General features: G+C 37.7%; 1 protein-coding gene across 6 annotated transcripts in view; it reads right to left on the bottom strand.

Annotated features, from left to right (window-relative positions):
- Window positions 1-2,059: 2,059 nt before the first annotated feature.
- Window positions 2,060-13,348, bottom strand: part of TRPM3 (transient receptor potential cation channel subfamily M member 3) — a 288,168-nt gene continuing 276,879 nt past the window's right edge. For 4 of the 6 annotated variants that reach the window (XM_033010188.2, XM_033010207.2, XM_033010200.2 and 1 more), the window contains one exon: window positions 2,061-10,079. In XM_033010188.2, the coding sequence (XP_032866079.1) occupies window positions 8,630-10,079 (1,450 nt within the window). In that variant the 3' untranslated portion in view covers window positions 2,061-8,629. Of the gene's footprint in view, window positions 10,080-13,348 lie in introns of all 6 variants that reach the window. The other 2 variants (XR_004409582.2, XR_004409581.2) reach the window with 2 other exon arrangements.

Raw genomic sequence — 13,348 nt, 5'->3', positions numbered from 1 at the left:
AGCTGGTTTTTGGACTAAGGTAGACTTAGCTCATTTTCTAGACTTATTGAGAAACCAAATAAGTACACAGAATTTTCAGATAAATGTTTAGAGGACTGCAGTGGTAACGTAGGCCCTAGCTATGACTCTGCACAGAGAGCAAAGGGAAAGGAGTGTCTCTACATTGTTGTGTACTTCCCTCAGTGGCTGCTGCTCCCCTCTGACATAGCTGAACTGTTCTGCTCTGGTTAGAAAGCCAAAACATTCAGAGAGAAAGTGATCTTCTGGGGAACTGGGGACCAGGCCACATTTTTCTGAATATTTGGCCTGTTCTTGCAACAGGGCAGCTATTCACCATCCCTCAGATAAGACTGGAACAAAGAGACAGAATGTAATTTTAGATATTCATCAAAAATCACTCAGAAGCTCCACCGAGATGGGGACTATTTATTCTATAATAAGCACAGATTAACCATTGTTGCTGTAAATTATTTGTCTAAGTTATGATTCCTTGAGGGACATATTACAGTATTAGTAAAATAGATAACATGGTAGAAATGGGTTAATCACAAACTAACCCTGTTACTTATTGCAGAGTTATGGTATGGTCCTCCAAGCATCCACTCTGGAAAAAAGTGAGATCTAGCCATATAGTGTAAGAGTGATGTGAATTTTAGAGTTCATTGTTCATATTTTCCTTTAAGTAGACTACCTTTCCCCATTCCCCATTTGTATACCCTTTGCCTGCTCCCTCTCCTCCCTGAACTACAGTGCAGTTACTGTAGTTCAGCAGCTGTGTGTTAGAATTCAGGAATTCAGGTTTGTGTCCAATATTTCTATGGAGCTTTTGAAGAAAGTAATTCAATCAGATTTACTGTGTGGTTTTTTTTTTTTTGTTTGTTTTGTTTTGTTTTTTTTTTTTTTTTTTACTGATATTTCCAGAAGATTGATTTTTTTTTTTGCTAAAGATGCAGTTTTAGTTTAAAGATTTTCATTAGTGAATAGTGAAATGCTACATTGGTAGTTGAATTTTTTGTCATCTTTCAAATAAAGAAAAAAAATAATTACACGTTAACATTTTCAGTAATGTCCTTAGAGCCTTGATGTGATATTTTTTTTCAAGCTTGTTAAGAAAATTCTCATCTTGCACACTGTAAATGAAAAACACTGGAATATTTTGTGAAGGTAATTTTATCATCTCCATAGGCTGATTTAGTGGCGTGCATGTGACTGTTTAACATTTGGCTACATGTTTGAGTGAGGAAAGGTGTAGCAAAAAATTTAAGTTTTAGAAGGTGGTAGAAGCATATCAGTCTCTCCATCCATCCGTATAGCTGTCGAACTTGTTGTTTTGAAATCCAGACTAACAAAGGAAATTACTTTCATAGTTGTTCTTTTCCCACTCATAGTTCTCTGCAACAGTAGCGAGTATCATCTGCAGTGGGATGTCTGTAACTGTTATTGGGCTGCTATTCTTATTTCATATAAACACGCTGCAGTAACCCTCTTTCAGATAACACTTGTCATTATTGCCTCCCCAAAGTATGACCCAAATATACAATATTTATGCCTGCAGTTAGTTATTTGAAAAATTCAAAATAATGAAATACTGGGGTTTTTAAGTTTTTTGTTGTTCCAGAAATATAAACAGGGTGGAATTCAAGCGTGATATGCAAAGGCAGTGATGGTAGCCATAATATAAATTCTTGCTGTATTCAGACATGAGGATAACGAATCAGGGTTTACTGCCATGGTCAACGTTAAATGGAGTTCTTTGCTACTACGTGTTAAACAGATTTGAAGAGGCTAGACCATTGCCCTAAAGGCTACAAGATTGCAGCTCATGGGATTGAAAATTAAGGCTGGTAATGTTGCTTTTTTCCAGCACTTCCTAATTATCTGAATTTAGGTGAAGTTTGTTACTGTGAAAAAATCCCAGAGAGAGAACAGTGTTACCTAGAAAGAAACATAATGACAACTGTCTGGCACAGACTTTTTTTTTTTTTTTTTTTTAAGCTGTAAACCTCCTATAGTCTTCACTGAATGGTGGTCTCTGAGAAAGGATAATATCTGATTAAGGAATTTAGCATTTCCTTCTCAGAAATCTGAAATAAAGCACACCTCTCTCAAGCATTTCTATCCTGAAGTGTAACCAATCTGTGCAGAACTGTTCTGAATATCTGGTATCTTTCTTATTCAACTGGATATTTGTTTCCTGTGTTTATTTTGCATATAGCTAAAAGACATTATTATCTCAGTGAGGGCTGATTTATGGAGGCAGCAGATCCTGACCTCAGCTTATATTGCGTCAGTGCCTTTTTTTCAGCATTTTTGTGAGGAAGTATTCTGATACTGGTGGTAGCTGCATGAAGGAAGAGACAATGACTTCTTTCTTGAGGAAGGTGAGATATCAGTTCAGAGGAAGTCATAGGTACTAGTGGGTTACTTGGTGACCTTTGTTTTTAACAAACCTTCTTTAGCTACAAGAACTAGCAAGGCGACCCATCTGGGGACACTGCCAAACAAAAGAGCATGCTTCTTCCAGTCCACGCAGAAGCAATTTAGAGGATCTGCAATCAATGCTTATGTTTTCCCCCTTGCTGAAATGGTAGCTACAAATAAAAGGAACTATTTCTGCATTTCAATAAACACAGCAAGAAGTATGTCTGTCTTGGTTCAAACTGCAGCCTGGTGTTGGACAGAGTAAGGGACACCTGAATGACACATGATCTCAGAAGTGGAAGTAACTTACAACATTCAAAATGTCTGGGTGCAATAATGTAAATCCTTTGGTTTTCTTTAAAGCTGTAAAGTCAGAACTAGAGGAGTGAGAGATCTTAGAGAAAAGCATCTCCAGTTGCATCACTGCTTTATTGCTTTGAAAGCAAATGACCATAAATAAATGCGCTGGTAAGAACAGATGTTTTGAACTACATCTCTTTTTTTATTGCAAAACAATTGTTACAGAAATTTCAGAAAGTTCTACTGTAGTAATTGCCAACTTCTGCTTTTTATTACGTATCTAAACACAGTCTAAAAGTGCATTGTGAATCCAGTAGACCTTTGGAAAGGACAGTTTTCCCTAGTGTTATACATTTAGACAAATCATACTTGAAAAGCTTCATATTAGTAGGAATTTTTTAAAATGACATTTTAATCATTTTTCTCCCTTTATAAATGATTGTTATACACTTACAAATGATAGCCCAAATAATAAACGATTAAATAGCTATTAGTATAGTATATTGCAAACACTGTTCCAGACAGCAGTAGCAGCATATAGACTCTCCTCATGTACAACAACTGCAGTGGTGGAAAAAGGATATAACTTTAATACAATTTACTCTTGTGCAGGCATAAAATTGTATTTCACAGCCAATTCCCACTTTTGTCCCTTCCCCCTTCCTAAAAAATACTAAAATAAACAAGAGTTATCACTTCCCTGCAGCAGAAACAGCAGCAATTTCATAATAAAACATTTTTTTCCTAATAGCTTTTTGAAATAAGTACTGTGTGGCTCTACAAGAGATCTGAAAGCATACAGCAAAAATTAAAAGGTCAGAGACTGTTTCACAACCAGTCTGGCCCAATGGCTCAGTCATTAGACTTCCCACTTGATGATGATTGAGGATAATCTGTGCCATGACTCAAAATAATATAGAGTTAGAAATGCAGAATAAATCCATTCTCCAACAAAAGTCAGTGTACTCAATTGAAATCAGTGGATTTTCTGCAGATTTGGACCAGCATCAGTAAGACCATAATTGTAGTCAATCTCAGAGAAGAGAAGCTTGTGTGACCTGTAGTGTTCACCCTGTAATTGGCTATAAAGCAGGATAACTCTCACTGGGGTGCAGAAACTCAGTTCCCCCACATTCAACACTACTACTTTTATGCTAGCGTGTGGCAAGGCCAGTGAACACCATCTAGAGGAGTGAAGGGTTTCATTAGGTAAGCAGACATCCCCAACGCTTTACTTCTGCCCAGTTTGGACTGTGCTGTTATTTGAGGTGGATGAGTGAAAATTCATGCTTTCTCATTTCTTTTGAAGAAGTTGATCTATACCTGGTATCTTTTAACAGAACTGAAAATGTGGCCTTTCTTGAAACAATTGTGCATATTTGTGCAAAAATGCAAATATACTATTGTTTTTAAACAGGGGAGAGACATCACAACTACTTAACTATTCCTAGGGAAATCCAGGAATCACATTTTCCCTTCTGGTGATGATCAGATCCTCTTAAGTATATAACCTGAGCAACATAACAAGACATTTCTGCTTGTTTTGAAAATTTGCACCATGAGTTTACAGAGAATTTTGTTTCACTGGCTCACTCTAAGATAATACATTTGATAACTTCTGCTCTCAGGACAGATACTTGTTTGCTCCGACTGCAGTCATTGGACTAAGGCTGTGTGCTGCTACCAGCACTTTTTCTGAGCAGTTATTTGTGTAGTTGCATTTTCCATGCGCTGACAGTTTCTAAGAAACAAATCATTTTCTTCTCATACAAAAAATATACCTAACTAAGATATTTATCCCCTGACAAAAGGCTATCCATTCCACAAAAGGTACAAATCAGGTTTGTTTTTTTTTTTTTTTTTTTACCAAAAAATCTATAAATGGAAAATGAAAAAAAAAAAAAAAAGCAATCTATATCTGGAATCCAGAGGGATTTCCTTATGTGGATGAATGGATGTTTTGGTTTTTCATTGTGTTTTCAAATTATCCCCTCACTGCCATTTGTTAACTGGCACTTGTGCTAAGAACAATAATGTAGCACCTTATCTCTTCCAAAAAAAAGAGAGAGCCAAATGTCTGAGCACTGCTGTAGGTTCGCATTTTGTGTTGAGTATTTCAATTTCATAAAATACAGTTGTCATTTAAAAATAATAAAAAATCACTTACATTGCTAAAGATCAAACATAATGGAAATAATGTAAACATCCAAAAGCTTGAATTCATTCTTAACTGGATTCATCTTTACAGGCAGGCAATAGCAAAATGTTAAGTCTCATAGTAGTCCAAAGAAACTCATGGAACAATGCATGCATTTTCATTGACACAAAAGAAGACTGGACTGTAAGGAAGAGAAACTACTTCAGTCATATCACACTGTTATTGTGAAAGAATAATGTGCTATAATCCAATACCTAGGACAAGTGTATACCCAAACTGTAGAATAGCATCACTTAAACTGGAAACAACAGAACAGATTACTATAGGAAAATATTTATAAAATACTGTACACCGCTTCCTCAGTCGGCCAGCATATGTAAACAAACAGCTAAGTTCAGTTGAGTTTCAAAATATTATTAAAGTTCATTTATCTTATAATCTTTTGCATAACATGCCAGTTTATCTTTCACGCTATCACAACTCACCTGTCACAGCCCACAGTGGCTCATTAGAGGTTTATACATCAGCTTGTACAGATGTTTAAGTGGAGCTATACAGAGAAATGGGTGAAACATACCAAATTTACACACTGTGACCAGAAATGCATATTCCATATGTAAGCTAATAATTGGATAGTGGAACTTAATGCTTGATGCAACATGTGCTATTTTATTGAATGTTACAGATTTACAAACAAGACCTTATAATGTGATATTAAAACTGTCCTGTAACGTTCACTAATATTACCACATGTCACAACTATACTTGTTTATATATGGGAGATATGTATATATGTGTGTATATATATCTATTTTGTAAGCTATCCTTTGATACAGAGTATGTCATATGGCACATGCTATAGCTAATTGATGATGGATGATAAGACTTCTACTCTCACTAAATGGTCTTAATATTAGGAGTGGGAAATCTGGTCCCATTGCATGGGTATCCTACCATCAAATTCAAAAAGGATCAGTTTGATGCAATGTGTAAAGAAACAGGTGAAGATAAAATAATCTAACATCCATCACAATAAATTCTATAGACACCACATTGTAGAATAAATGGGAAACATTCAGGAAAATTAGTGTTCTGACATCTTGCAATCACACTTTTAACATCCGAATTTACATTTTATATATAATGGCAAATTTTAAGAGGTAAATAAAGTGTCTTGTTTCATTTTACCTGGAATGTGTGCTCCAGATCAATAAAGTGCTGTATCCTAAACATTTATACAGCTTCTGGGTTTGGCAAATTCCTTTACCCTGACAAACTAAGCAATGAAATCTACCCCAGAGGAGAGCCCTATGCCTTAAACTAATTCACCAAGCGCTGTTGAGGAATTTCTAATGAATCTGAAGTTCCTCTAGAGTAGGCCAGTAATATAGTGACAGTGGAAGAGTCCACAAACAGTTCTAGCAGACATTCATAAAAGTAACAAGGAAAACAAAGTGAGAATATCCCCCTCTACTCACCAAAGATAGATAGATTTTGAGAAGCCTTAGGAAAAGGCTGCTAACAAAGTTGGCACATTTGAAGCAGATTGTTAAACACAAGTTCCTTTGCCCCTGGGTGTTTTGCTATTGTTCAACAATCAGCCTGTCACAAGCATGCTTCATAATGCACAGAAAGGTTTCTGACCTTTCTCAGTGTTGCCATGTGACTGTAACGCTGCACATGGACTGCAAGGCAATTGCATAAACACGGTGTCTTGGTGGAGTTTAGCTCATTGAAAGCCTGATCAAATAGAAGAAAGCAAGGAACACGTTGGTGCAGGAAGTATGAAACACATTGTGCTTAAAGTCCCCATGCTGCATTTCTTTATTTCCTGAACTTTCCAACGTAGTGACTTGGTACCTAAACGTTTTCACCTTCTTTGCCTCTTTTCTTGAGGCTGATAGTTATTTTTATGTCTGGGTTTGTTGCCTTTCAGATTTAGCTCTCAAATGGTGCTCTGTCTCCCAGGGTGAGATACCAGTGAGAAAACATCAGCCTGCATTTTCAAAGCTGCCTTAGAGATTTGAAAGATAACTCCCATTTAAACAATGGGAAGAATGTACCCCACTCACATGTGTTCATTTTTAGTAACAAAAAGGAGCTGGTTCTACACAGATGTTGGTCATTGTAGAGCTGTTTTAATTTTTAATAGCACTAGCTTCAACTCTTTACAAGCTTAAAATTTGTGCCTTCATAAAAGATGTGAAATTTTGATCCAGTTGCAATTTATGCTTCTCCACCCTTTTCCTATCTTCTGCATACCCTTACACCTGTGACCACTGTGATATATTCTCATGAGAAGTCTGAAACTCTGGTTGACATTGTGGATGCTTGGAACATGGGTGGGATCAGTGGAGTTATGGCTGTCTTCAACCAAAACCCATAACTGCACTATTGTTCAGATATACTTTCTCCTACTAAAATGCATATTGTGTGATATGCTGCTGAACGGTGGAAGCCTAGATGCAACTGATGGCTTTTGCTGTTTACAGACACCTGCAGTTTCACTTTGGCTCTTTAACTTACCTTAAAAGCATATACACTTTTTAGTGTTTTCCAGTCCTCTGCCAAGAATAATTTCCCTTAAGCAACTTCAGGCTAATTGCATTAATCTGGATTCAGACTGCTTGATAAATCTTGTATACTTTGAAATGTTCAAATGCGGCCATGTCCTCATGAAAAAAAAAAAGGTGTTTATTTTTATGTGAGGGAATGGTGTGAAAAATTGGCAGCTCAAATGGAACAGCAAGAAGAGCCTGGCAGCAGCCTGCTGGGTAAATCTCCCCAATTTGTATATGTAATTAAACGGAGCAGGAGAACCTGACAATACTACTGTGCTCTGCTCCGATCACCCTGTTCTTACTGTTCCATCACATCCTTTGATTTAGTGAGACAACATATTGATGACAAATGTGGTAAAAAAATAAATATATACTATCCCGCTTAATTACATTCATCCTGAGCTGGCTCAGCTGTGCTAGAATCTAGAATGCCTGTTTTATACAGGAAATCACCTGATATTTTAACATAAATTCTTCCTCCATTTAAGTTGCAGTACAAAAGGCATTTCTTTTCCCTTTCTGCTCTTGAAAATATAAACTTTTTGTGGCACTAGAAGTTGATACAAAAAGAGACAAGTGAACGCTGTGGTTGTTATCTTGTTCATCTTTCTTCATTTCCACAAGTGTGGGATGCAAGGGATTTGGGAGACTTTAGGTTTGTTTGCTGCCATTTCCTACAGAAATAACAAATGCTTTTCATCAGTCATCACAACGGTGAAACAGATGAAAAAGAAGTCATGATTGATGTTTAGAACATCTAATTTGTACATCTCTTTTTTCCAGTTAATCCCTTCATCCTAAAAACTTGAATAATGATCAAAGATCTTAGGATGCCTTCTAATAAAAGGCAGATTTCTGAACCTACTCATTTATTTCATGTGACTTCATAAAGGGGGCTTGTTATTCCTGTTGTTTACTGAAGTCTTTGTAAAGCTTTCATCCCTCCCTTTTTCTTTAAGTGCAAACGTCAACTGGGTCAAGATGCAGTAACTCAGTGGGCGATGCTGAGACTGACAATGTGCTCCCTTGACCGGTGGCTAATGCCAACTGGAGTTGACATGGGGTGATGCGAGTTTCATTTTTTTGTTGTTGGTTTTTTTTTGTTTGTTTGTTTGTTTTTTAAATTCTGCTAAGAAAAATGGACTAGAGAGCAGATGACCCTTAGACTGCCAGTGAGATTTGTCTAGGCCTAGCTGTGCTTGTTTTCAAAGCTGCGGAAGGCTCCTGTTCTTGACAGTCTCCTCATGGACAGGTTGTCCCCTCTGCTCTCTGGCCTCGAGGACTTACTCCTCTGGAAGGGGTTTCGCAGGCTTGTTGCGTTTCGCTGTCTGTCAAGTTTGTCACTGATAGAGTAACTCTTCCGTGTGTGCTGTGCATACAACATGTTGGACTCCTCTGCAGAGTAGCTGTTGGCCCGCTCTATTTTTGGAAGTGGGATGCTGTTGGCCAGAGTTCTTGTAGCACTGCCATCTTGAGGAGATAAGGGGATCCCCTTCCTGTCTTTGGCCTCAATATCCTCATGATCAGAGCTCGGGTGGCTTAGTTCAGCTTCTCTCTCTGGATGACAGCATCCCAAGTCCTCCACTTTGCCCCCAAGACTTCCAGGGAAACTGGCCCTCTCTGCGATGGCCTGGGGAGCACTCACACACCTCGTGTCTATGCAGTCTGTAATACTTGTGTACTCTGCTGTTTTGACTGGGACGCCAAGGCTGCTGAAGTAGCTTCGAGATGGAGAGAACATAAAACTGTGAGATTTCACAATTGGCGTTTCCTCCAGAATAAATGGAGTTGTAGCCAGATAACGACTGCTTTTAGATCGCTCTAAAGTGTGATACAAGGGAGGGTCTGAATCCCAGGGGATTTGGCAATCTGTGATTTGTGAATAGTCTGAAGAAAATGCTCTTGTTTCTATTCCAGAGGTTTCCTCATAGTCAAGACTCCTGCCAGAAATTTTTTCACCAGGTGTACTGCTAATGTATGCACTGTTAGCTAAAATGGAAGAGGCTATGTGAGCCTGCAGAGCTGCATCTCCAGTACCAAGAATATTTATGGAGCTGTCAAGAGGCTCTGTGTCAGAATGCATCTCATCCATGGCAGAAACGTAGATGTCTATACAAGATGAAGGCCTTCTGGAGTCTGGGGCAATTGACAAAGTGCTGGTAGGGGCTAAAGGAACCTTTCCTTCTTTTGCTATTGAGTGGGAACTGATAGCTCTATGCAGACTTGGAGATCTTTCCTTAAAAATGCTTTCGAACTTTTCCAACCCACACTTGTCCTTCATATTTGTTGCATAGAAAGAGTGGCTTCGCATGCGGGGTGTGACTGTAGGAGATGTTGGGGACATGGACTCCTCTCCTGTGGGATCTATGCTCTCTTGAAGCTTGTAAGTATTTCCTTCCTGACTATTGAAGCTACTCTGCCTCACAATGTAGGCTGCATCAGTACAGTCAGATGAGGTCCTGGATCGTATCTTGGTTGTCTCACCTCTCTCTATGCCGGTTAGTTTTTCTAAGGCAGTCACCATTCGCCCCATCATATCTTCCAGCTGGGCAAGCCTGATGTCAACAGTCTGCAGAGAGGCCTTCATGCAGTGCTCTCGCTCATTTACTTCTTCCAGTCGCATGGCCATGTTCTCCACCCTTAAAAAAGGGAAAAAATAAACAGGTTAATTTCTGCAAAGCAGTGATGTTCAGCTAATAGGTCACAACAAAAAAAAAAACAAAAACAGAGAACAAACAGGTCTTAAAAGCCAATTTACACCACCTCATTTCCTTCAAAATCCTGCTAAAAGAGGTTCAGCAAACAAATACCACTCATTCAGGGAACTGCTTCAGTGGGTTAAACCAAGGGTATCTGCTGTGTAATGTGGAGGGTGTTTTGGGAGTGCCCTGTCTCAGGGAGAGGGGTCATTACAGAAATGTTACTATGATTTGCTGCCAAAGCTTCTAATTAGGTTGATATGAATGAATGACATTTAAAGCAGATGCCACCTGACGTTGTCTCCAGTTGTTCCACACGCAGAACCACTGCAGTTAACTGCAGAACTAGATGAAGTAAATAAAGTGGGCAATATGCCATAGAAGGTAGGTAACATCCCATATTTTTTTCAGGTGTTCACCCCAGATTTACACCAGCTAGTGCTATGTGGACCTAAGGGGATAGTTTCTTTGTTCACCGATTAATTTTTAGCTCAGATATACAGAAAAAAAAAAAGTATCAGCTACTGTATGTATCAGTACTGACTGTAGTTAATAGCAAGTAATGTATGCATGAAAACTGCAGGGAGGAGAACACTGACCAAACCAAATACAGCCTGCAATAGGTTACACACACTACAATTGCTCCATTACTATGATTGTGCTTTGGGTAGTCTGTATTAATAGTTTAGGGATTGAAATGATGGGTTTTGAAGTTATTTATTAGCTACCTATCAGAGTATATAAATAAAAAGTTAGATTAAAGTATTAATAGGTAATAATTGAATGTGTGATCCTAATTTAAACTTCAGTGTATCTGTTCTACACTGTTGATCTTTCTCATTTTAAAGTGTTTTTGACTTTAAGGTGAATTGTGTACTAATTTATGCTGGTGGCTTTCAATCATTTCAATTTTATGGCTTCTAAAATGTCTCTACTGAAGGATTTACATGGAGTCCTCTAGTTTTACAGAATGAAATTGTCTTTAGCACATATGAAATTTCTTCTAATAATTATTTTCTCTGGTTGTAGTCCCTTGGGTAGACCAAGGACCTCCATTATCTGCCAAAGAAGTATTCAAAGCAACACATTTATGCAGTTATCTTAGTTTGATTTTTAAGGCTACAAATCTGGTTTTCCCCATTCCTGTAGACACTGAAAAATGAACAGAAAAGCAACAAATACCACATGGCAGGATTTCCACACTTTTCTCTTCACAAGTCTCTTACTCTCAGCCTGTTAGTGAAATTCATACTCAAATGTTTATAGGCACCCTGTCAATCATAGCCAGGACTTCTGATGAGATAAATATAGTCTTCTACTACTGCTAGTTGCATTTCCAACAGGATGAGTGACCTGGAACTGGCAACACCATAAACAAACTTGCTTGCCCAGAGGGAAACCAGATTTTAGCAATGAATGAGTATCGGGCAGCATTAATGTCTTGTTAATTAATGCATAGAACTTTAGCTGGTGAAACACTGAAGTCTGACTACTTTGTGATGATGAGCAACAGCAACCTGCCCGCACAAGAGAAGAGAGGGAGGAGTGTGACACCACTCCCTACATCACGTCTCACATTCCCGTGAAATACGGGCTTTTTCTGTTGAAGATTGTGAGTTTTGAAAGCACAAGAGCAGCAAATCAAATGTGAAGCAGTAATTGTATTGCTGTCATCAGACTCCAATAAATGAATGATCAAGTAATCAGTGCTAAGAAATGAACTGATAGTTTCAAAGAATCTCATTCTACTCATCTTATTATCATTAGGCACCAGCCAACATCTAGTTCTCCCAGGCTCTCCAACAAAACAGATTAATATTATTGCAAGCACAGGATATAATTCCATAGTGAGAGTAGCTTATATGGAAAGCAGTTGAATCTTCCCTCATGTTATTAGTTACCTGAACTGTTATTTTATAAAAACAATTATATTTTTGAAATATTTATCATCTAATAATTGAGTGCCTCATCATACATTCATATTCTGTAACAACTGCTCCAAGATGATGAACAGATATAGCATCACAATTTTAGGGCTGTCAGGCATATGGAACAAATTGTGAAACTTCTTGGATTTTACTTGAGAATGCTCAGATTATGACCAACAAAAAACATTCACTCCAGTAACAGTCACCCAAGAACTGGAATGAATTTATAACATTCTGTGAAGCTAACTGAATAGTCTTGGGTTTGGTTTGTTTGTTATTGTTTTTTTTTGTTTGTTTGTTTTGGTTTGGTTTTTTTGTGTTTTTTTCTTTTTTCTTTTTTTTTGCTTGTTTCAAGAGATGTATACAAGTGAACTAATTTTTAATACAAATATAGCCAGTTGAATTATTGCACTTGGTTACATATTTGTATCTGGAATACGAGTAGGACTGCCCATAGTGAGATGTTTTGCATCCTGCATTCATGTGAGGGCTATGCACCACTACTGAGCATAACTAATGCATCCCAAGAAGAACCTAGAGTCGTAACTTGCTGGTGCATGTTCATATATTTGTTCTGCCTTCCCTGAACATGACCTATTAGCTACTGCCAGAGGCAGAGAGTGTAAGACTGGTGGTATTGCTGGCCAAGATGAAGAGAGATTTTTGAGTTAAATGATCTGTTGGTTGCTACGGAAGTAATCACAGATGTGATTGCATTGATAGTAGTGGGAAATTTATATAGGAACTCAACAAGATAAGGACAGTGCAGTCCGGGTTAAGAAACCACGGGTAATCAGAGATGTGCATAGATAACTGAGAAGTATGTACATGTGTTTACACTGGATTAGCCCTGACTATATAATTGTATTCACAAAAAGAAAGTTTGAGTGATGATTATATCTTCTAAATCCAAAGTTATTAGCTGTATTTAGTCACCTTTTATTATATATATTGTATATTTCCAATCCCATATTTTTTAACAAATATTTGTTCTTTTAATTAGTGATATTCTCAGTTCTGTAATTATTCATCACATGGAACAACACCATGCTCTGGGAGTAATCCTACTAGAAACATGATAAAATCACATCAACCAAACACTGTGGACATAAGATGATATGTTCTACAGAAATACTGTCATACTTTGGTCCTTAAAATGTTTTAATAAGTGAAATTTTCTATTTTCCCACATTGTTGGATGATCCTGCACTCAGTGAATAGACAGCTAGAGCTGTATTTCCTTCAGGAACTGTTTTGAATTAAAACACTATTTCAAAATAA

The sequence above is a fragment of the Tyto alba genome, unplaced genomic scaffold (genome assembly GCF_018691265.1).
Source record: "Tyto alba isolate M040663 unplaced genomic scaffold, T.alba_DEE_v4.0 Super-Scaffold_13, whole genome shotgun sequence".
NCBI lineage: Eukaryota > Metazoa > Chordata > Aves > Strigiformes > Tytonidae > Tyto > Tyto alba.
Note: the sequence above shows the minus strand (reverse complement) of the source record. Positions and strands in the feature narration are given on the sequence as shown.